This window comes from Topomyia yanbarensis, chromosome 2, assembly GCF_030247195.1.
Source record: "Topomyia yanbarensis strain Yona2022 chromosome 2, ASM3024719v1, whole genome shotgun sequence".
NCBI classification, from domain to species: domain Eukaryota; kingdom Metazoa; phylum Arthropoda; class Insecta; order Diptera; family Culicidae; genus Topomyia; species Topomyia yanbarensis.
This window is the reverse complement of record NC_080671.1, coordinates 113,129,677-113,155,162: the sequence shown is the minus strand read 5'-3', so window position 1 is coordinate 113,155,162 and position 25,486 is coordinate 113,129,677. Positions and strand designations below refer to the sequence as shown.

General features: G+C 37.6%; 1 protein-coding gene across 1 annotated transcript in view; it reads right to left on the bottom strand.

Moving 5' to 3' along the window:
• LOC131679233 (protein amalgam-like) overlaps positions 1-25,486 on the bottom strand; it is a 425,726-nt gene that overhangs the window by 42,613 nt on the left and 357,627 nt on the right. Inside the window, exons 5-6 of the mRNA XM_058959907.1 lie at positions 21,009-21,594; positions 20,597-20,715 (exon numbers count right to left, since the gene is read on the bottom strand). Coding sequence (XP_058815890.1) covers positions 20,597-20,715; positions 21,009-21,078 — 189 coding nt within the window. The 5' untranslated portion in view covers positions 21,079-21,594. The remainder of the gene's footprint in view (positions 1-20,596; positions 20,716-21,008; positions 21,595-25,486) is intronic.

Genomic DNA, 25,486 nt, shown 5'->3' with positions numbered 1-25,486 from the left:
AACTCATCTTGCTTGTGAGATAAATGATCGGGAATGAACTTTATCTCTTTTGAGTTCAGTAAACAAATAGCATGAGAATCATTATTGCCGGCCACGACCATCTTCACCGATACTTAGGATAGGATAAGAAATGTTGATGTAATACCTACTTAGAGAAGGCCCCCGACTCAGCGACGCTTCCATAGGTATTACGGAGTTGGATTGAAGGACAGGTATAGGTCTAGGATTCGCCACAAGCAGGCAATGTGACCACGAAATGAATGTTTTTATGCGGTGGGATGGTTAGTATTCGAGTAAACGAATGCTCAAAGCAAAAAGACTTTTATTTATGTTTTTCTTGTGTTTAAACTCTGGATAGCCGGCCATCGAGAGTAATTACCTTTTTTCCTAAACTACAGCAATTTGAACTCCAAACAGCCGGCCGTAGGAGTATTGCTAAAACCACAGACCTATCAGACATGACACTCGAGATCACCAAAGTGTTGCAAAAATTTACCGGCCTTTTCAAACGTTAGATTACCATTTCCATAGCTTTCCGTGCTCACCGCAAGAGGCGCGCGACCACATGACATAATAGAGTACTTGACAATCTGTAACTGTATTAGTGTGTTCGACGATTTGTTTTCCTCCACCTGTCATAGGTGGAGAAAAACAAATCGAAAATAACTTTTCAGTCGGATTATTTTCATGATGGAACCTGACCAACTGGCATTGTGCGTCTTCGGAATAACTTTTACAGCGACAAAGAGCATTTCAGTACCATTATAAATACTTTATGCGAGCTATTTCAAATAATTAAATTGGCTGACAGTTCTACATACGACAGCTGGAGGAAAACAAACCACTAAAGTGGTGTGTGTAAAATGGTTTTCCTAGAACTCTATTGACAAAAATACCCAAACACATACCATTAAGCTTCCGCGTTTTGTTATTGCCGTTATTGTGCTAAATGAACTATGTTAGGAACAAACAAAAATAAACTGGTGCTCTACAATTGATTGCAGTAACCGTTCGTCTTGAAATCAAAACTTTAAGGTGTTGTTTTTGTTAACAAAACGAGGGTAAACTTTAGAGGAGCAATGTATGCAGGAAGCAGTGGCCATCAAAATGCACCGCAGAGACGATGATTTTGACAGAGTTCGCAATTAATTCAGCATGTTTTCCTGCAGGCCATCAAATGAGAGTCGATTAGGAAGTTATTTGACACATTGTTAAGAGTTAAAAGTAATCCAGTTGAAAATAAAATAATGAAAATCAAATGGCATTGTGTAAAATATTCTCTTCAATTTCAATTTAGTCAAACAAGCACTTTCCACAATCTACAGCACAACTTGTGGGGAACAGTCCACATTACAGCACGGATCAGATTGTCCTCATCGCTTTCTGTGTTTAAGATAATCCTTTCTAGGCAACATGACCTACCCATAGCTCAGTTTCCTCATATAGTGGAGTTGCCCATAGAGAAGCCTAAGGTCTAATCGGACTTCCGTTTAATTTATGTTTGTTGTTGGGTGCATTTGCCCATAATAACTTGCACACCAATGTACCGTCACGTCGAAAGGACAGCGAATTTAAATTTGAAATGATGATCACGTTTTATTCAGTGAACTGTTCTCAGTGTCATGTCTGGTAGGTCTGTGCTAAAACTGTGAGTTAATCTTATATCTATACTCGATATTCGGTACGATCGCGCGTGATTGGAGAAAGACTAAGTAAAGTGGGAAATGATCGAGAAGCAATATCAAGAATAAACAATTTGTGACATTTTAGAGTGAATCGTGTGAGTGAATAAAAACAACGTCTATATAAGTACGGTTTTTGCCGGAGACAACACTGATCGACATTTATTATGATGTTTCCATACCCGAATATATCGGCAAATTCACATTTCTAAAATTTTACGATAGACGCGCCAAAAAGCAAAATAAATTGCGATCTTGCAAGCTAACTACGCGCGGCGTTCGGTTGCCGAAGTCAAAGGAGAAAAATAAACATAAACATACTGCGACGACATGGATTAAAATCTTATTCTGGGGCACTCAGCATCATCCTATCGCTTGCTTGAAAATTCTATGAATGAAGTTACAATCTGTGAGAAAAAACTAAATAAATATTTATTTAAAAAAACTGGAAAAACTGGCTCAAATTAAAAAAAAATGGAAGATTTTTCCAATTGTCTGTTTGACTGTATGTTGTAAAAAACTGGAAGAATCCAGTTTAAACTGGAAGGTTGGCATCGCTGGGTGTCACTGGTTCCCAGATTCAAATCTTTGTAAACGATCACCAATACGGTGACACTATTATTTACTCGCGTATATTCACCAAAAGTAAAGGCCCAAAAATAAGTAAAACAATACAAAAAATTAAGTATCAATCAGTGGCGCATTCCATCTGAGACGTTACAAACAATTTTTCAAAAAAGTGTTGAACCTCATGAGAATTTTTTACAAGCTACATATCGTCCTCATCTGTAGCAAGTCTAATTTCATCCATTCTCGCCAATCAACACATCACACTCACACATTCATACTAATGCTGCTCACTAATGTGATGCGGCGAACTGAAAAACTAAACACAAATATTTTTCAAACTTCTAATCCTATCAACAATTCCTACAAACCGTAACTAGATACTTAGCTTAATCGAATGTCCTTTGAAAACACAATCTAGTGCAAAGCGGTTGATGCTGCATTCTGTAAGTTTTCAACCAATGTTCCTCGTTCAGATGACCACTATAACAACACGTCCGATGCACTTTTCACTTCGCAACTTAGAAACTATACTATCTTCTGTGAAATTCTACCGATTTTTCCAATATCCATTTTAATAAATTATGAAAAAAGGAGGTGACAGATACATACGGTGTTAAAAGTAAAAAATTAATAGGTAGTTAAAGTGCTAAAATATATACAGTTTTGGTAATTAAAATGTATGTATATTAAAATTTTATATCTAATAGTGTAAAATTGGCTAAAGCTGAAGGCACGAAATTTGTTAAAAGCTAATTAAAAAGTGTACTCAAAATAAAAAGGTAATTTATATGAAACGTTATAAAATGCTGGTATAGGTTAGGGTCGATAAGAAATGTGGCCGATTTTCTAATATTGCTGGGTAGGTTCCCAGTGATATTAGAAAATAGTAGTGGCTTCGGATCTACGTCCGTAAGTCGCTCTATTCACAGAAATTATCATCAGAGACCGTATCTGAATAAGCCATCTATCACGGTGAAGAAGACTCAACGCAAATAAGGACCAGCGGACAGATTGTACACGGTTTTCAGACGCTATTACGAGAGCAATATCGCACCTGCTCATGGAATTCGGCCCTACACCACGTGGTCAATTCCGTCACGACAAGGCAGCTTTCGCATCACATCCACGTGATTGCCTCCCCGAAATGACAACTACATCGGTTCCCGTAACGACACGCTAATATCCTGTATCGACTTCAACTACTACAAGCAATCGACAGCAGTCCCGGAAACCTAGCCCGAGATCACCCTAGCATACCAGCATAACTTAAAACCCAAGCTGCAAGTAGAACGTAGTGACGTCACGTAGGTTATAGAGTTCATGTTAGCAATTAAGAATAAATCCATAATGTTACCGAAGTGCACCGTGAGTTAGTTCAAATAGTATTGGCTCTTATTAGCAAGGTACACCACTAGTTTTAATATTCGCTTGCGAACTCAAAAAGGAGTTATCAGCCCTCGTCATTGTTATTCCACCAGAGTTTTGTTTCAGTGTAGGGCTTGTGAACAAAATAAATCAAGAATAATAAAATTTAATTAACAATAAAAACAAGACATACTTAAATCAATCGAAAAAATAAATATAACATTAAGAATGCATAAAACTAGAGAAGTATATATAAAAGACAATAAAATAACCATAGATAAATTAAAAAAAATGGACGAACCAGAAAATTTTGAAAAAATTGAAATGATGAAAAGAAAAAAAAGAAAATTGGAAGTATAGAAACAAAAGTGGAGCGAACAGATAAAATGGAAAACAAAAAATAGTAGAAAAAAGCCAACATTGTATACTATAGAAACACAAAAATGAAGATATCAGCACGAAAAAAATGAATAAAATGGATATTATTTAAAGAATAGAAAAAGTACTAGAAATGAAATTTGAAATAAATTCAAACAACGAACTAAATGTTAAATTAAGAAAAAGTGCGCATAGAATCAAGAAAAGATAAATCAAATGTTTTTTTAGGAAAATAAAAAAAAAATTAATGTTGACGTATAGGAACGTATGGTCAACAGAAAAAGTACTTTCAAAATATGTTAAATGGAAAATGTAAAGAAATAACAATAACGAATTAAATCTTAAGAAAAAGGTATAAAAAATGAATAAAATTATATTGAATGAACAATGGGAAAAAATAAAACTACGATAAACGGAAAGCTAAAAACTACAAAATGAGGAAGAAAATAGGAGAAAGGTAAAAAATTAAACATTAAGACAAATTGGAATGAATTTGAATAAGTAAAATTGCTTTTGGAAATGCAAAAAAATATGAAAAAAAGGAAATAGAAAAAGGCTATGACAAGAATAAATTTAGTAAATAGACAAATTCTAAAAATTAGATGGAATGACAAAAGAAACAAATAAAAAAACAGGGTAGTAAAATATAAAACAATAACAGAGAAAAAACTTGAAATTAAAGTAAGTGATAGTGATAGCAATAGAAAAAAAAGCAAAAGTAAGAAACGTAAAAAGATGGATAAATTAAAAGTATGCAAATAGATAAAAAAGACAGAATCTTACAATTGTAGAAATACAAAAACAGTCCACAACTTGAAAAAATAGATCAATGAAATTTTAACAAAAAAAACACATAGGAATAAAAAAAAAAAGAAACATGGATCAAATTTCAAATAAGGGTTTTGGTTGGATTTTACGCTACTCTGGATTCGAAAACATTCATAATCCGATAAAAAAAGAATTATTCTTTTATTTGTGTTGGTGTGTTAGCATACCTTAAAATATTTTACAAGAATGTTGTAACTGCTTTCTAGGATATAGTCCAAAAATAAAAATAAAATCATTACGTTTAGGAAGCGACGTTCAAAATCTCACGCTCACTCCTCCAAAACGAAAAGATTTTGTATGCGGATTTAACTTGCTACATTAGTCAGCTAATCTTGCTAACTAGTTGATTTAGTTTGGTAGCAGAGTTAAATTTTCTCTTCGAAATCAATCAAACACAATTTAGTAATTTCGTTGAACGTATGCTTCTTAGAATCATTGGCAGCTGCAGGATTGTGAACTGAGAGATCTTCTTTTCATGCTCCATGAAATATAAAATTCATAACAAAACTATTAACACCATGCGCGTCACGAAAGGGGCTTGTTGTGTACGCAATTTGCTGTTATAATGAAAATGTTGATAAAAGGCCGTATTTGAAAGAATTGTAAAACGATTTTTTTTTCATCCCTGGCCTCTTTGCTAGGGGGAATTGGTAGTCGAAAAGCGCCAAAAAAAACTACGTCATTTGAGTATGACCCCTTTACAAAAATCTTTTATGTATCATCTCGCATCTGAATATGATTTTTTATAAATTTTTTATCAATGAACGGCAAACCAAATATATTAAATTTTAAATTTAAATTTTTGGAATAATTTCGAATTATTTTGCTATATCAAGAGTTTTTGATGACAATAAATATGCACTATTTATTTCCTTTGTAGCTCGTAGCACTAGGAGGAAAAATATCTTATTTTCTTCAGATTCACCGCAGAGTGTAATGTTTTGGTAAAGCACACCACCTTTCTGTGCCGTTCACATTTAGTTGTATGTTTTTGTATTTGTTACCAGATTTGTTGAATTCGTGGGGTGTAGTACTTCGCTTTCTCGGATATTCACAAAGAATCCAAAAGCACCAACCACTTTTGCTGTGAAGGATAATCACCCGAGCGAGCTTTGCTCTGCTCCTCAGTAAAAAAAACACGGGTTGTGAAATCACACTTCAGTTTCTTTCGAGAATCTTTGTGAGGAATATTAATCCATTGAAGCGAAGGTTCAATGGGGTAAAGTCAACCCAAATAGCCCTTTTAAAATAATATTTGTCAACACCAAGAGGGGCCCTCCTTAACAATTAGGGCCTGCAACCCGAGCATGATGTTTATGAGGACTAGGTGCTGGGCGATTCCTGGTAAAAAAGGGCAACGCAAAATAATCCAATGGATTCTTCCGGGCGAATTCGGATTTACCTGAACAAAGACACGGAGTTCCCCCCCTCAAAACCGGTGTGATAATACTAAGCAGGGTTTTTTTCTTTCAATAATTACTTTCGATACTAATCCAGTGCTTTCGAAGATTGGAAATTCAATAAATCAAAAAAATCGATTTTAAATTGGCGAAATTTGAAGACAAGTCTGATCATATTTTTGTTTCGATTGTAGGAATTTTAACCTTAAGTTCATTCGCTTCTTCATTCAGGTTAGGAATTTTCCTATAACAAATCTCTATTCCTGTGTGCGGTGTTGGGATTCGAACCCAGGTGAGCTGCGTACATGACATTCAATGTACAAAGTCCGAGTCTGATCTTGTTTCGATGCGAGAATTAGGTTGGTATAAACATAGTTGATATCAAATATGCAGTAATTTAGAATTTTCGCTATTCTAGTTACCTCATACACAAGATAATGAATTTTTAATTATATTCTCAAATAAATTTTTGTCGAAACAGTATTTGTCAAAATTTTAGTTTCTGTTAAAAATCCGGGCCCCCTTCAAAACACCGGGCCCGGGGAAACACCCCGGTCCCCCCCACTCTCGGTGGCCCTGGCAGTAGCACGTAAAGATATTCCCGTTTGCATCGGAGCCATTTCTCGACGAATACTATATTCACCACGTTTTTGTGTCTTTAGTTTGTAATTATGAACCATTATGCAAAAAAAGAATAAATAATTACAATAAAAATATATTTCAATTTGATAAATAAACATTTTCTTAGCAAAAAAGCGGTCGGATTTACCCCACTATTTAGAGGTCGGATTTGCCACATCGCGTCATTTTTCATTACGATGCAACTAAAAAAAATTTTGAAAAAAGTTGGACTAAATTCATCTATGCACTTTGTAGGACTTTAATCAAAAAAATTAAATCCACTTACATTTTGTATGCAATCACTTTAACAATCAGTAATATCCTGTAGTCAATGATGCACAAAAATCAAATCAAAAGTTGTAAAACACACCTATTGTAGCTTGAGCATCTCAATGTAGACTAATAAAATGCTGTCATGCCCCCATTATGATTATTTTCGATGCTCTACACGACAACATTGATATTAGTTCGCGTAGTACTCCCAATTTTCGATAACAGAGGGGGGTCAGGTTTACCCACCGGTCGGATTTGCCCCACCTTACCCTAAAGTGATTAATCTCCCTTGAAGTGAGTTTTTTGATTGAATTTTTTTTCAAAGTGTAAAAAACAAGATGAGGTCTTTAAAAATACTGAAGAACTTGTGTTTGCGAACATGCTTACTGAAGACCAAAAATCTCTGTTTATAGTACACTTGAAGTTATTGACCGATGTTTGTGAATGACCCCTGCAAAACATTCTTTCAACATAACTTCTTAAATACCATAGATAAAGCTTCAGTATGTTCGACAAAGTTGTCAAGCTCGTATTATTAAGCTACATATCTTTACAGAAGAGATCATTGGTCTATCTTGTGCAACTTAGAAGTTATTAAGTAATTTTTGGTAAAATTAGCAAACGATTTGGAAGATAATAACTTTTGAACGAGCAAAAACAGGCAGCCAGCTATAGTTGCAATAAAAAGTACTACGTCAACATCATGAAACTCAATAGAGTTTCCTTGTCAATCGTTGTTTCCAGTAGAGTTATAGATTATTTTAAATAACTATTATATTTCAAAAAACGTCCAATATCTCCGAAAATACTCGAGATGAGAAAAATGTATGAGACCTGTAAGAATGATAATTGAAAAGATATTTTAAAAAACATGTTTTTGGAGGCCATCCAAATATAACGAGCTATAACTTCACAAGCATTTAAAGAAGAGTCTTCATGTATTCAGCAAAAACATTCGTGAAAGTAATCTACTCAACTACTTTTTTAAAGACGTTAGCTCATTTCCTTTACCAAACAAAAACATTGTTGAAAAATCTCACTTATAGGAGGACTAATCACAAAAATCACAGCAGCAAACGACAAATCTTGCTATTTTCGATGAGTTGTCCGAAAATATTATTGACGTAAACTCAGCCGTTTCCACAATCACCATTTGAAACACTTTATTTTTCAAAAATCACTAAATTACTTTAAAAATACACGAGAGAAGCCATTGTTGTAATTTAGAAAGTTATTAGAATATTATTTCAAAAGTTATATTTTTGAATGGTCTGTAAAAGGATCATCCATCAACAACCAGCAATCATACGTCTCCCAACCTTTGAACGGAACGGATCGTTATATTTCACAGTGGTGTTCGGTGTGTAAATTTCAGTGATTCAAGGTCATCCTTTGTTCGTTCGTTAGCTACCATTCTGCTGGTGCCGGCAGTAAATCCAGTACATTGTTTTCGCTGGTGCGGAACAATCGACGTTGTTTGCAGATAAGTTTTGCTTTATTTTTTTTCCTCGTTTGCTTTCTTTCCTTTTCCCTACTTTTACTCTACCTTGTAATCAAATAATAAGACACATTCCCGTTTATATAACGCTCTGCCCTCGTGCTTAAATGGCCGAGGGCGAAATACCATCTGATGTAATCATGGAAGTCCCTGATCCCCCTAATACTCGCATTGCTCCCCGTATAAAGCAGTACCCAGAAGGTTCCTCTGGGCCATGGGTGGTATATTTTCGGACCGGAGAGAAACCGGTTAATATATTAAAACTTTCTCGAGATTTGACTGCTAATTACCCGGCCGTAACTCAGATAACACGTGTTCGGGCAAACAAGATACGTGTTCTAGTGAGTGATCTCGGCCAGGCAAACGCGATTGCTTGCTGTGAGCGCTTTACGCGGGAATTTAAAGCATACGTGCCTTGTGTGGCCTGTGAAATCGATGGGGTAGTGTCCGAACCGGGCCTGAAATGCGAAGAACTGTTGGAGCACGGGGTTGGCTGCTTTAAGGACCCCTCACTTGAACAGATTAAGATCTTGGAATGCAAACAATTGTATACCGCAAACACCGAGGGAGGTAAGACTACCTACTCTCTATCAGGCTCGATTCGGGTGACATTCGCCGGGTCCTCTCTTCCCAACTACATCCTCCTTGACAAGGTTCGCCTACCAGTTCGCCTGTTCGTACCGCGAGTCATGAGCTGCAGCAATTGCAAGCAGTTGGGCCACACAGCCACATATTGTGGAAATAAGAAACGATGCGGCAAATGCGAAGGAGAGCATGAGGATGACTCTTGCGACAAAGAAACTGAAAAGTGTATTTGCTGCGGGGGCCCTTCACATGCTCTTAAATCATGTCCTGCGTACAAGCAGCGCGGGGATAAAATTAAGCGCTCCCTTAAGGAACGCTCAAGGCGTTCTTATGCAGAAATGCTAAAGAATGCTTCGCCATCTGTCCTGTCCGAAAATCCCTTTGCTGGTTTGGCTAACGTTGAGCAAGAATCTGACGACCCACGAGAGGGAACATCTTTGGTTAACCCAGGGGAATCCAGGAAGAGGAGAAATCCAGCCTCCCCTACATTGCCTCGTAAGGGTGCCAAGGTGTCGTCCACTCAGAGTGCGCCATCTACAACCAATAAATCCAACGGAAGTGATGCACAAAAGCCGAAGCAATTTGCTCCAGGACTTGGAAATATTAATTCTAACAAGGAGTACCCACCACTTCCAGGGACATCCAAAACCCCAAGTGTCCCCTTTTTTCAAACAGATACTCAGTCCAGTAGCGGACTAATGAAATTTTCTGACATAGTGGACTTAATTTTCACAGCTTTCAATGTTACTGATCCTCTTAAAAGCCTTCTGATACGTTTTCTCCCTATAGTGCAAACATTTTTGAAGCAGTTGACTACTAAATGGCCCCTCCTTGCAGCGATCGTATCCTTCGATGGCTAAGTCATCGAACGAGGTCACCGATTCGATCACTGTTCTACAGTGGAACAGCAGAAGTATCCTCCCGAAAATCGATTCCTTTAAATTTTTACTAAATAGTTTAAAATGTGATGCTTTCGCATTATGTGAAACTTGGTTAACTTCCGATATAAATCTCAACTTCCACGACTTTAATATAATTCGTCTGGATCGAGAAAACCCCTATGGAGGAGTACTTTTGGGGATCAAAAAGTGCTATTCTTTCAACCGAATTAACCTCCCTTCGACACCAGGCATTGAAATTGTCGCTTGTCAAGTTTTAATCAAAGGTAAAGACCTTTGCATGGCTTCCATCTACATTCCTCCTAGAGCCTCGGTAGGGCACCGAACGCTTTGTAATATCACGGAATCCTTACCGGCACCGCGGCTAGTTCTGGGAGACTTTAACTCGCACGGTACGGTATAGGGCTGTCTTCATGATGATAATAGATCAACATTAATCCAAGATCTTTGCGATAATTTCAACATGACCATCTTAAACACGGGAGAAATGACGCGGATTCCTACACCACCAGCACGCGCAAGCGCGTTGGATTTGTCGCTTTGCTCGACATCGCTACAGTTAGATTGCATGTGGAAGGTGATCCCTGATCCCCACGGTAGCGATCATTTGCCTATCGTGATTTCAATTGCTAACGGTTCAAGACCATCGGAAACAATCAATGTCTCATATGACCTCACACGGAACATTGATTGGAAGAGTTACGCGACCGCGATATCCGTTAAAATCGAATCCACTCAAGAACTTCCTCCGAAGGAAGAGTACAGGTTTTTGGCTGGCTTGATTCTCGACAGTGCGAATCAAGCTCAGACTAAACCAGTACCCAGCGCGAATACCCATGGACGGTCTCCCACCCTGTGGTGGGATAAAGAGTGCTCAGAGCTGTACGCGGAAAAGTCCACTGCATATAGGGCCTTCCGGGAAGACGGGTTACCCGCTAGCTATCAACAGTACGCGTCGTTAGAAAGGCGAATGAAGAGTCTAATGAAAGCCAAAAAACGCAGTTATTGGCGCCGGTTCGTCGACGGGTTAACGAGAGAAACAGCGATGAGCACTCTTTGGGGTACGGCTCGACGTATGCGTAACCGTAATAGTACCAACGAGAACGTGGAATATTCAAACCGTTGGATATTCGCTTTCGCCAAGAAGATCTGTCCGGACTCTGTCCCGGTACAGAAAACGTGCCGCGCCGCGTCTCCTCACGATACCGCGAACGAAACACCGTTTTCGATGGTGGAGTTCTCACTTGCTCTCTTATCGTGCAACAATAACGCCCCAGGGTTAGACAGAATCAAATTCAACTTGCTGAAGAATCTGCCTGACACTGCAAAAAGGCGCTTGTTGAATTTATTTAACAAGTTTCTTGAGGGTAACATTGTCCCTTATGAATGGAGGCAAGTGAAGGTCATCGCCATCCAAAAACCAGGAAAACCAGCCTCCGACCACAACTCGTATCGGCCGATTGCAATGCTGTCCTGTATTCGGAAGTTATTCGAGAAAATGATCTTGTTTCGCCTCGACAATTGGGTTGAAGCAAATGGCTTACTGTCAGATACACAATTTGGCTTCCGCAAAGGCAAAGGGACGAACGATTGCCTTGCGTTGCTTTCTACAGAAATCCAAATGGTCTATGCTAACAAAGAGCAGATGGCATCAGTCTTCTTGGATATTAAGGGGGCTTTTGACTTAGTTTCTATCAACATTCTGTCAGAGAAGCTACACCAGCATGGTCTTTCGCCAATTTTAAATAACTTTTTGCTAAACCTGTTGTCTGAAAAGCACATGCACTTTTCGCATGGCGATTTAACAACATCGCGATTTAGCTACATGGGTCTTACCCAGGGCTCATGTCTAAGTCCCCTGCTCTACAATTTCTACGTGAATGACATTGACGATTGTCTTGCCAATTCATGCACGCTAAGGCAACTTGCAGACGACGGCGTGGTCTCTGTTACAGGGCCCAAAGCTGCCGACTTGCAAGGACCATTACAAAATACCTTGGACAATTTGTCTGCTTGGGCTCTTCAGCTGGGTATTGAGTTCTCCACGGAGAAAACTGAGTTGGTTGTTTTTTCTAGGAAGCGTGAGCCGGCGCAACTCCAGCTTTTATTAATGGGTGCAACGATCAACCAGGTTTTCACATTTAAATATCTCGGGGTCTGGTTCGACTCTAAAGGTACCTGGGGATGTCACATTAGGTATCTGAAACAGAAATGCCAACAAAGGATCAATTTTCTCCGAACAATAACTGGAACATGGTGGGGTGCTCACCCAGGAGACCTGATCAGGTTGTACCAAACAACGATATTGTCGGTGATGGAGTACGGGTGTTTCTGTTTCCGCTCCGCTGCGAACATACACTTCATCAAACTGGAGAGAATCCAGTACCGTTGCTTGCGCATTGCCTTGGGTTGCATGCACTCGACCCATACGATGAGTCTCGAAGTGCTGGCGGGCGTTCTTCCGCTAAAAAATCGATTTTGGGAACTCTCATATCGATTGCTCATCCGATGCGACATTATGAACCCGTTGGTGATTGAAAACTTCGAGAGGCTCGTCGAGCTTAATTCTCAAACCCGATTTATGGCCTTGTACTTCGACTACATGGCACAGAGCATTAATCCTTCTTCATATACTCCCAACCGTGTCCGTTTCCTAGATACTTCTGATTCTACTGTATTCTTCGACACATCCATGAAGGAAGAGATTCGTGGAATCCCGGACCATATACGCCCGCAGGTGATCCCCAATATATTTTATAATAAATTCCGAGAAGTCGACTGCGACAAAATGTTTTACACTGACGGATCAAATCTCGATGGGTCCACTGGCTTCGGTATCTTCAACAATACTATCACCGCTTCATTCAAGCTCAATGATCCCGCTTCAGTTTACGTCGCAGAGTTAGCTGCAATTCAGTACACCCTTGGGATCATCGACACTCTGCCCACAGATCACTACTTCATCGTTTCGGACAGCCTCAGCTCTATCGAGGCTCTTCGTGCGGTGAAGCCTAAAAAGCAATTACCGTATTTTCTGGGGAAGATACAGGAGTCCTTGTGTACGTTATCTGAAAAATCTTATCAGATTACCTTTGTTTGGGTCCCCTCTCATTGTTCTATCCCGGGCAATGAAAAGGCCGACTCATTAGCAAAGGTGGGCGCATTAAATGGTGACATATACGAAAGACCAATCTGCTTCAACGAATTTTTTAGTATTTGTCGTCAGAGGACGCTCAACAGTTGGCAAACCTCGTGGAGCAATGGGGAACTTGGACGATGGCTACATTCGATTATCCCAAAGGTATCAACGAAGCCTTGGTTCGGGGGGATGGATGTGGGTCGGGATTTTATTCGCGTAATGTCCCGACTTATGTCCAATCACTACACCATGGATGCGCATTTGCGGCGTATTGGGCTTGCGGAGAGTAGTCTGTGCGCTTGTGACGAGGGCTATCACGACATCGAACACGTTGTCTGGGTATGCGCCGGGTATTGTGACGCCAGGTCTCAGTTAAAGGAATCCCTTCGGGCCCGAGGTAGACCACCCAATGTACCAGTCCGAGATATGCTGGCAACGTGATTTCCCCTATATGTCCCTTATTTATACCTTCATAAAAACGATAAATATCCCAATTTAGCCCCTCTCTTTTATTTCTCGTTTTTAGAGTTTCCTCCTGCCTTGTGGAACCGATCAGCTCCAGAGTGCCACTATGTAACCGCCGTCGCCCTTACCACTACGCCTGCATAGAAGGAAACTGAAGCGAGAGCGACTCGAGGTCCGATGACTTTTGAAGTATTCCCCGCGGGTCCGAAGAATACAATCCGCCAATCCGGTACTCGACGACTTACTAGACTGAAGCGCAAATTTGTTTCGCTGATCCCTCTCCCCCCCCCCCCTTCGAGCGAAAGTTGCAAGTTTTGCTCTTCTTTCCCTGTCTCTCCCCTGTCCCTTGATACAACTGCTGCTACACTGATGCGGAAATAAGCCACCCTCTGGATATCCAAGCATAAGTTTTAGTTAAAAAATTCAAATTAGTATTCTGTATTCCTAGTTTTAAGATAGCTATAATTTTTACTCTTTATTGAAACTCTTGTCCTCCATCTTGTAAATAGAATTGAATCCTTAGTTTTAAGATTTCTGTGAAGTTTCTCATAAATATTTGTTCCCCCTTTTGTGTACTAAACTATATTGTTAGTTTTAAGATAACCGTAAAATATTTCGTAAAATACTATTACTCCCCCTCTTGTATATCAAAGTGAATCCCTTGTTTTAAATTTTTTCATAAAAAAATCTTTTGGCCCTCTTTTGTATATTGAATCTTATTTCTAGTCTTAAGATAGCTGTAAATTTTCTTTTCCTTTGTAAAAAAAAAATATTTCAACATTGTAACCTCCTAGTTTTAAGATATCCAAAATGTAAAAACAAAAGTATTTGGCACCGCCAAGCTAACGCATTTGTGCCTATCAAATAAACGAAATGAATAAAAAAAAAAAACAACCAGCAATAATGTCGAAGATATTTTAGATAAAGACTTAGTTTCTACAACTTTGTCATTAAAATAACGAAACCATATGAAACGGTTTAAAGTGTAGACAAATTCCTCCGAAAACGTCATTGATTCAAATTTAACGATTTAGGCGTAATTAATAGATCGAACGATTTTAACGAAAAAACCTCTGTGGATTGGTCCAAGAGATTTTGCGTTTTAGTGTACACAGCAATTTTTCGAGGTGCCGCTTGAAGATTCACTATCACTCATCCAATTTTCAAGATTTTACAATGAAAATTTAGGGAAAAAAATTAAAATGTTGCGTTTTTTATGGAAATTGACTGAATAGACTAACATTTTCTGTATCGTCAAAACATTTTTTGTGAACCAAAATTTTTTCACCAAAAATACTTTACCGCCAACACTCCTTCTTTCTACCACTAAGAAGTTTTCTTTTCGACCTTGTCTCCTCAGAAACTGACATTTGACTAACGTTTCAAATAGACACTAGTACAAAATTGGAAGCACTGCTTGTGGAAATAGCAAAACGATTTCTACCTATGTTCCGAGAGAGAGAGAGAGAGAGAGAGAGAGAGAGAGAGAGAGAGAAGTGGTTCCATTTGCAAATGAGACATATTGAAATCGAACCTTGCTTTTCGCCAGTAAATTAATTCGTATCGTCAGTCTGGTGCCATGGTCAAGTACCAGATTTTGAGGAGACAAAGTCGAAACGTAAACCCCTCGATCTTTGGTTCTATTTTGTTCCCTTAACGCATAAAGTAGTTCTTTTACCAAATTTCTCCTTAGGGAGGCGTATTGCATATTACTAATTTTTTTGTAAGATAATTGTGGAAAGATTGGTTTTTCAATGGTATGCAGCAGTGATTTAATCACAATAAAGTTACATTTTAGTGGCCCAGCGTTGATGATAGGCACATTAAATTCAGCTAGCTGTCTGCACTGCTGGTTCCATAGAAACTTCAAAAGAAAAGAGCTACCCAATCTTTATTTGCTTCGAGAAATATTTTGATGATTATTCTTTTGCTTATTTACCGATCATAAGTAGAACACTCTTGACGTGCTCATTTCAGTTTTAGTAAAACTGAATTAATGTCAAACGCAAAGAAAAATTATGAGATACAGCGGTAGACTCTTAACCAATGAATCGTTATTCCTTATCCAACAGCAAAAACGCTTTTAATCCACCTAACAGTGTGATGAGACATTTCTTATAACTCTCATTACTCTTTTCGGATATTATATCTATTGAGAACATTTAGAACATGATTTCTCGCGATGTTTTTGATAACACATACTTCATGAGACAGTGACAAGACTCATAGAAATACTCAAATCAGCATGCGAGAAATCTCAAAGGCTAAACCAAATCAAAGATAAAGCGAAAAAAATGAATTATTACTAATGCTGTGTTAAAAAAATATCTAAGTTCTTCATTATGTATGTATTATGTAGGGAACACTGATTTTTCCTAAAAGGGCTGAGCCAAGAAAAATGTTCATATATTTAAAGTACATACTCTCAATAGCGTTTACTAAAATGTTCAACCCGACCGAGAGTTAAAATTGCTGCTTTTGCTATCACGCTATCTCAGAAGTGCATGCGTGCATACTTCAAATTTTATTTCGATATCAGCTTTTTCGAAAAGTGGCCTCACATTGAGCAAAATTGTGCCCCCTATTTAACCAGAAAGTGTTCCAGTAGAAAAGCGTTTGCATATTTTTCGACATTTCGAGGATCGTTTTTTTTGCCAAATTCTTCATGGCTCTCCACTCTAGTCAAGAAAATCGTTCTCAACAATTGAAATTTCACTTTCCAAATCGTGAATCATCAACCATTTGTTTTCCTCCACCTGTCATTGTTGGAGGAAAACAAATCAAAATTAGCTTTTTGGTCGTATTATTTTGATCATGGAAACTGACCAACCGGTATTGTACGTCTCCGGAATAAGTTTTAGAGCGACATAGAGAATTTGAACAACATTATAAATACTATAGACGAGCTATTTCTAACGTTTAAATTGGCTGACAGTTTTATATATGACAGCTGGAAGAAAAAAAACCTCCAATTAGTGTGTGTGAAATGATTTACATAGAACTCTATATCGCAAGCCATGAAAAATAAACTGCATTGTGGAGCGAAGGTAGCTGCTCCGTTCATTAAAAAGAATTCACTCACAAACTTATTAGTGAAAGTTTGTTCAATAAGTTTTTGTAACATTGAATACACACCAAAAAATAAAGAAATTTGAACGACTTGTAAGTCAATACGAATGTAAACATACAGAGACATTTGATTTAAAATTTAGTTGAATTCGATGCGCTCAATGGGAACATCAAAAAGCATATGATTTTACACTTTTTTTAATTTCAATTATAGAGGTTTTAACCTTAAGGTCATTCGCCTCATCGGGTTAGAAAAATCTCTTAAGAAAAATTTCTATCCCTATGTGCGGGGTCAGGACGCGAACCCAGGTGCGCTGCGTACAAGGCAATCGATTTACCAACTACGCTACGCCCACCCCCATGATTTCACACTTTCGTTCGTGCAATATTACATGTCATTTATTTTACAGCAATATTGGATTAATAATACATTAAAGTGCATTTGTATTCCGTTTGATGAAACTGTAATCTTCAATCAACGTGTAAAATTAAAATAAAATTCGTTGAAGAAAGCACGAAAAGTTGTGTATATTTGTGGTGGAACTTAATTTTACATTTATATTCATGCTCCAAACATGTGCATAAAAATAAATTTAAAATCGCAAAAAAAAAATTCTGTGGATGACGAAAGTTCCTGTACTTTCTCGAACCGCAACATATACAAACCCTCAAATGTACCGATTAATTTAGGATACCCTTGGGAGCAGGTTCGCCAAATTTCAATGAGGGACACAGTGATTAATAAATATAATGAATACCCGTTTTTATCATCCTCATATTGTACCTTAGGCTGAGGAAATGGAGACATTGACTAAATCTGGATATATTTTTTCTTTCTTTAAAATAAACCGAAAATATTAAAATAAAAAAAATATTAAAATATTAAAATATTCTCTTTTAGTACCGTGATGTAGGGTCCTAACCATTACTGATTACTTGGTATAAATCTCTCTTAAAGGGTTCTTCCAGCGTAAAATTCAAAAAAGATTGAAATTTAAATTTTTGCATCTTTAACATAAAGAAAATATTTTCAAGAATGCATTTACGTGAATTCAGCCATTTTCGTCTGCTAGAGCCCATCAAACATATTTTCATATGAGGTCGACAAAATGGAGGACTACTAAAATCGGGCCTTTACTGTATTATAATAGAGAAATTTTTTGTGGACGAGTGTAGAACGACTTTGATTCTACTTACTTGAAGTCAGCGGCTTTGCCAGAAGTTTGGTTTGGTGGGAGTTTGGTGAAAATCTAACTTACTGTCAAAATGACATTATTCCGAAATTGTCATCTTTGAAGTTTTAAAACTTCCAAGAAGTTTCCCAACATAGAACAGCGCATCTTCTGATATAATAATTTGGATGTTTAATTTTCTAGAAGTAATTTATAGAGAAATAATTCATCAAAAACAAATAGTAATAGACTTTGTATCATTAGCAAATTAGTTGAGACTGTCATTTAGAATAATTTTGTTGAAGGTTTGAATACTATATGTAAGGAGTATATCGAACTAAAAATGATATTTACTAAATTCGTAAATCCAGTTTTTTCAAGCCTCATAAATTCAAACCCTGGACAAAATGTAAATTTTATTGCTAATGAAAAGTAGAATAGACTGATCATAAACAGTAATATCATATTAACTTATTTTAAACGTTTTCTTTCACAAATAGCCTAAAATATTTCGATACCCTAAAGACATAGAGTATTCATGTCTCCAACAAAGTGGTTTGTAAAAGCGCTTTCGAAAACTTTGCTGAAGACATTGTCTCGAACTAAATTTGTTTGAAGAGTAAATTCTCCATACATACTTGGAAGGTATAAGACAAAATTATTTTATGAGATGACGTGCCATTTTACGTTGTAAAATTCTTCGAAAATACTACGCCCTCGAAATTGGGGGTTTCGAAATGATGTGATCTTGACCTTAAATTACTGTTTGCGAACATTTATTTTACCTATTCATATAATTGGTAACAAAAATCAAATGCTCATCAGGACCTGCGAGAGTCGAACAAAAAATGCCATTTTTCATAAATATCCCTCTAATTTCGAAAAGTGTTATCCTCGTTATTAATCATATTACATATTCGTCTCAACACTACGCATTCTCAAAACAAAACCATGCTCAGCAAATGTTGAAAGTTATGCAATTTTTCGGTGGCAGTTCTATGTTTCATAGACATTAAATCAATATCAACTTCGCTTGCTATTAAAAAAAACAGTATTACCCCTTCAAAAGTGAGCTCAATATGATAGGAAATCTGAGTATTATGATTGATTTCAGAATTCTAGGATGAATTTCTATTGAAATGTGTTCATGCAGGTATTTGATATTGAGATGATTAGTCAACGGTGAGATCAGGACCAATAGATCAGTTACAGATCAGGATCCCATTCCCACAATTTCTCAAATGTCCTCATGATGTTTCAAACAACAGGTTATCAATGTACTAATCAGATAATTAGAAACATTAAGAAATTAGTCAACATCAATACATTTTTAACTTCGATCCAATTTTTTTTGGATGGGAGGGAGGGTGGTATTAGACCCCAAAGCCTCCTCTTGGCTACGTCGTTGCTTGATAACTCCAATTAGTTATTTTCATTTTCCGAGATATGTTTTAGATCGATCCGATGGTTACAAGTTAGAAAATTTGCAGTCAGAAGGTTCGCGCAAATTAAAATTTTTGCACCGAGAAATGATCAAGTTCCGTCTAGCCAACTTGGAATTGTTCGATGGTTATTTCTAGCGGTTGTAGATAGAAAAATGAAATACAAAATTCGTTTTATCGAAATCATATCATCGAGCGTAGGGAGCTGAGATTCCTTTCACAGCGACTCCTTAATTCCTTTCGAGCAGGATTTTTCGTGAACACTTCACAGAAATAAAAACACTTTTTCATCTATCTTATTTATTCACACTAAGCCTAGCGACGGTAAAACTTTGAACTGAGCCCAAGACGGGTAACTTCTTTAACTAAGCCTAAGACGGGTAACTCTTGATTAAGCCCAAGACGGGTTGAAGATCGACCGCCTAGAGCGGTGGCTAGCTACATACTAATTCTCGATTTGGTTCAAATCATAAAATCTATTTATATTTAAATTAGCATAAATTAAACGCAGCACAACTGGCAACACGGATGATGCATAGTGTCCATTCTCACATCCCATACGTTTTTCTCACTATCGTTAGTGAGATTGTGCTCACATGTGCATGTCTAGATCGATCCATGATCGATGAAGATGACAAGCTGAGGGGATGGTCGAAAATGATGCTGTGCCGCAACAGTATCATTTCAATAGAATCACTTCCAAGAAAATTTATGAAAATATCTCACTCGGAGGGGGATTAATCAGCAAAAACACAATACCAAAAGAAAGGGCATATTGTATCCATTAAATTTTCAGTGAGTGAGATTTTGTTCGCGTACATTCACACAGACACACATACACACATACATTTGCCGAATTCGACGAATTGAATCGAATGGTATATGTCACTCGGCCCTCCGGGCCTTCGTTAAAAAGTCGCTTTTCAGTGCAATTGCAATACCTTTCTATTGAGAACGCATGTTTAATTATTAAAGTTTTAAGACGGGTTGCCCACGATAGTTATAAATTTAACTAATTAGCATTTGATTTGCTGCTCGCTGTACCTATATCTGAAAATGAAAAAAAAACCTGCTATGGCCATAACAACAATTCCAGAAAGCGCATCTCAAAAAATCACCACGTAGTTTGGCATGTTTACTACTATTTTATAGATTATTCCCCTTTTAAAAAATATTTCTAAGACACCCTATGTGCAAGCACTACACTTACCCGGTATTGTCCTAGATTGTTCACCACGCAGGTGAATGACACGTCGCGTCCCTGCGTCACCGTGAGATTATCAAGTGGAGCCAAAAACTCCGGCTGCGAATCAGATTGTGAGCCATGACCTAAACAAAGAAGAAACGAAGAAAGTGTTTGCGGGATAAAATACTATTTCGAAAATAATCAGTTCTGGTAAATACTGTTAGTCCCCGTTGTGTGCTTCCTGCTGCTCGCTTTGTTTGCATCCGCGAGAGAAAGAGCTTGCATAATTAAATTCAACAAATTAAGGCAGCGAAACAATTATGACAATTTATCATCGTGGACGGGAATATTCCCATTCGCTTTTAATTTGAATAAATCCAGTTCCTTTCTAGCACTGTGTGTCGGGTAAAGCGTTCACAGCCACCCAAGAACTTACCGTGGACCAGTATCGCTACGAACAGTACATTCAACAAAAGCTTTAGCTCCACAAAATTTATGTGTCCCATTTCTAGGCTCCGTTTCGGCACTCTGTTGCTCCCGTTGCAGTTTTCCGCGCCACTTTGGTATATTTATGCTCCCACCCGAACCACTATACTATCACTATGAGCACCGATTTCCAGCACTTTTCTCCACACAGATCTCCAACCAGAATGCTTTTATTTTCCACCGTTACTATTGTGCACTTTTTCTTCTTTGTTCCGTTTTTACCCCTTGTCTAGAAGTGTGCTCCACTCCGACCACTAAACCGCTCTATCGAATGCATTCTCACAATTGCACTGCACTAACCGGCACCGTCACCGTGAGTCGAGTGTTTTTTCGGTGAAGCAATCCCTAATTGCAGCGGAAGCGTAGTCCTGGTGTGCAGCTGATGCTATCGGGCTGGCTGCCAGCAGATATGGGCGGGCGGTAGGAAAAGACCAATTTTCCTCCTGTCGGACAGCGTTGCGCGTTACCGAGGATGATCGCTTCCAGTGGTTTGCTGGTTGTTACATTTTAATGGCGACCGCTATGGTGATTGTTTTCTGTAATGGAGAAGTTGGTACACTGTTGAATGTGCGTTCGTTTTTATTTAGTATAAGGGGTTATGGGGTTTGGAGCGGTTATGGAAGTATAATGTTTCGATTCGAATTTCGAACGACGGATAGAATGATACTTCACATAATTAATTTCAATGATTTATGTCATAATTAATAATATAAAGCTGTGAAGGTTGCTTATTTTATTACTACACCATGAACCCTCGGAAGGAATGCCTTAGGAGAGCCCACAAGTATTCAAAGAATCAGTGAATATGCAATAAGCAAAAGTTTCTGAAAATTTAGCCCAAGATAATCAAATAATTATGCAAAATACTCGCTACACAAAAATATAGGAACCCCACATTTGAACGAATTCAATTCTACTCCGGTACCGGAATAACCGAAGCTAAATCATTCGAGGAAACATTCCACTCATTCTATTATGCCATTCTAATTTCAGCTTCAAAGCAGTTTTTTCAGTACCAAAAAAAGACATTCTATTGCTGTACAGAGATCGGCGCGTTTCACCCTGCCTTTCTACTTTTACCAATTATTCCACTCAAGGCGCACGGTACACTGACTACGTACCAAGGAACAGGAAGGAATCTACGGCAGGAGCAGCATCGTCCCTAAACGGTTGAAGTAGTCAGTGAACAATTGAAGGTGAACTAGATCATACAGCCTATGCAGATACAATTTCCTCTAAGCTCTATCTAGATTTAAATTTTGACTATTCCAGACTGAACAAAGCGACCGGAAAGTGTATAGACAATTAGCTGAAGCTCTATTCGCTTTAAACATTTCACAAAAAAGGCGAATAAACGGAAAAGAAATTCAACGGTTGACTTCTATTCTGTGATCTCGTAATTTTATACTTCTGGAAGAGATACTTTTTATGTTTCTTTATTCGGGTTTTAACCTAACCGGCCATTCATCCGTTGCAAAAGAAATACCAAGCAGGGTGACCGATTCTCATTTACCAATGGACTCCGTTTCACGAATTGAGTAATTTTTTGTACGTATGTTTGTGTTGCGTATGTTCCTGTTACGTATGTGCTTTTTTGTATGTGTGTGTGTTTTTGAAGTTCGAAAACTCACTCAGGGAACGAGGTTGGGCAGCCACCCGACCCACTAAAACAACCACCTGGAAAAAAAAAATTGTTCCAAAAATCGTGACATTGGCAATTGTACGAAAACGGGATCATGAGCACAAATCATGTGTTTTAAAATTATGTTCAGTTTCCCTTCGATAACGCCCGCATAACACTTTTGTTAGTGGAAATACACTCAGGTTTTTTAAGCGGTGGAGCCGTGTAAACGAAAACCACGTAAATTTTAAAATACGCGTAAATTTTAAAAATGAAAACCATGTAAATTTCAAAATCCGCGTAAATGAAAACCGCGCAAATTTCAAAATCCGCGTAAAAAAACCGCGCAAAAAAACATGTAAATTTCAAAATCTGCGTAAATGAATACCGCGTAAATTTCAAAATTTACGTCAATGACAACCGCGTATATTGCAAAATCCGCGTTAACGGGAACCTCGTTAATGGATACCGCGTAAATTCAAAAATCCGCGTAAATGAAAACCGCGTAAATTTCAAAATTCGCGTAAATGAAAAGCGCGCAAAAAACCATGTAAAAAACCTGAGTGAATTCGTTTTTTAATTTTTGGGAACTTCGGTCACGGTTTCCGCCATGACATTACCAATTCGATTTTCTATACGGAACTAGTTTACAACTTTATAAACATTATTCATTAAACCAAAGGTTGACACATTCTGTTATTCATAGATTTAGGAATATTAGTTAACAAAATCAAAACATTCTGGCTATTTCCTTGTGAACTAATTCACGATACGCAGCATTTTATTCGTGAATCCTTTCAATCCTCGTGAACTAATTCAAGATTTCTAATATATTACTCACGATCCAATATCCGTGCTCGTGAAACAGTTCACAAAATCATGAATTATTCTTCATGTATTCGTGAACTAGTTCATGATACCTAGTATAATAATCACGACTTACCATTTGTGCTCGTGAAATAGTTCACTAAGTTTTAAAACATTGTTCATGGATTCGTGAACTAATCCATGATTCATAATTTTCGATCTACACTCAGCTTTTTTACGCGGTTTTTGCACTGTTTTTTACCAGGTTTTTTACGCGGATTTTCGAATTAACGCGGTGTTTTTACGCGGATTTAGAATTAACGCAGTTTTTTTACGCGGATTTTCAAAGTTACGCGGTTTTTGCAAAAATATTCTAAGTCCTTTTGAATGCAAAAGACTTAGAAGATTTTCGGAAAGATGGAAGAGACGGGTCTGGAAAACTCCTTATGTCCCGTATCTCAACAATATGGGTATTTTGGGACTTGACGAGTAGGTACCAGAAATTAATTCTTGGCGCCATTTAGAAACCCAAGATGGCGATTTTCGGTTTAGCGAATTTCGCCATAACCCAATCAATATGGATATTTTCGGAATGGTCTTGAAGAGTAGGTGCCAGAAAGTGGTTTTTGACGCCATTTTGAAATTCAAGATGGCGATTTCCAGCTTAGCGCAGTTTGTTATAACACAATCAATAGGGTGAGGTGGGGTAAATCCGACCTAATAAATGGTTTTGGCTGTAAAATAATAATTTTACATCGGATCAAGTCGTTTTATATATCTAGTTAAATATTAGACTTCTTGGCAACTTTCTATGTATAGCATTTCATTCGTATCTTGGGAAATCTTTGAGATATTAGCGTTTTACAAAAACGTTCATTTTTTCTGTTTTCAAAACTATGTTTTTGGTTGATTTAGTACATATATTACCCAAAGTTTATGCTTTTTCAATGATAAATGAATGAATGTTATGTTATTAAATTGTAACATGAAGAAAATGGAATTCAATGTCAATCTTGGAATATCAAAATCACGAGCAGTAGCACGTAAAGATATTCCCATTGGCATCGGAGCAATTGCTCGACGAAAACTATATTCATCACGTTTTTGTGTCTTTCGTTTGTAATTATGAACCATTATGCAAAAAAAATAATAAGTAATAACAATAAAAATATTTTTCAATTTGATAAACATTTTCTTAGCGAAAAAAGCGGTCGGATTTACTCCACTATTTAGAGGCCGGATTTGCCCCACCGCGTCATTTTTCATTACGATGCAATTCAAAAAAAATATTAAAAAAGTTGGACTAAATGCACTTTGTAGAACTTTCATCAAAGAATTGAAATCCACTTACATTTCTTATGCAATCACTTTAACAATCAGAAATATCCTGTAGTCAATGATGCACAAAAATCAAATCAAAAGTTGTAAAAACATAGTTAATGTAAACTATAAAATTGCTGTCATACCACCATTATGATTATTTTCGATACTCTACACGACAACACTGACATTAGTTCGCGTAGTGCTTCTGATTTTCGATAACAGAGGGGGTCGGGTTTACCCAACGGTCGGATTTGCCCCATCTTACCCTATGGATATTTTCGGAATGGTCTTGAAGAGTAGGTGCCAGAAATTGATTTTTGACGCCATTTTGAAATTCAAGATGGCGACTTCCGGTTTAGCAAAATTCGCTATAATCCAATCAATATAGGTATTTTCGGAATAGTTTTGACGAGTAGGCGCTAGAAATTTATATTTGACGCCATTTTGAAATCCAAGATGGCGACTTCCGGTTCAGCGGAAATTCTCTACAACCCATGCAATATGGGTATTGTCGGAATTGTGTTGACGAGTACGTGCCAGAAATTTATGTTTAACGCCATTTTGAATTCCAAGGTGGCGACTTCCGGTTTAGACAAAGGTCCATGCTTGACGCAAATTGAATTCCAAGATGGCTACTTCCGGGCAGACATGATGCACGCGCGCTATAATTTTTTGCG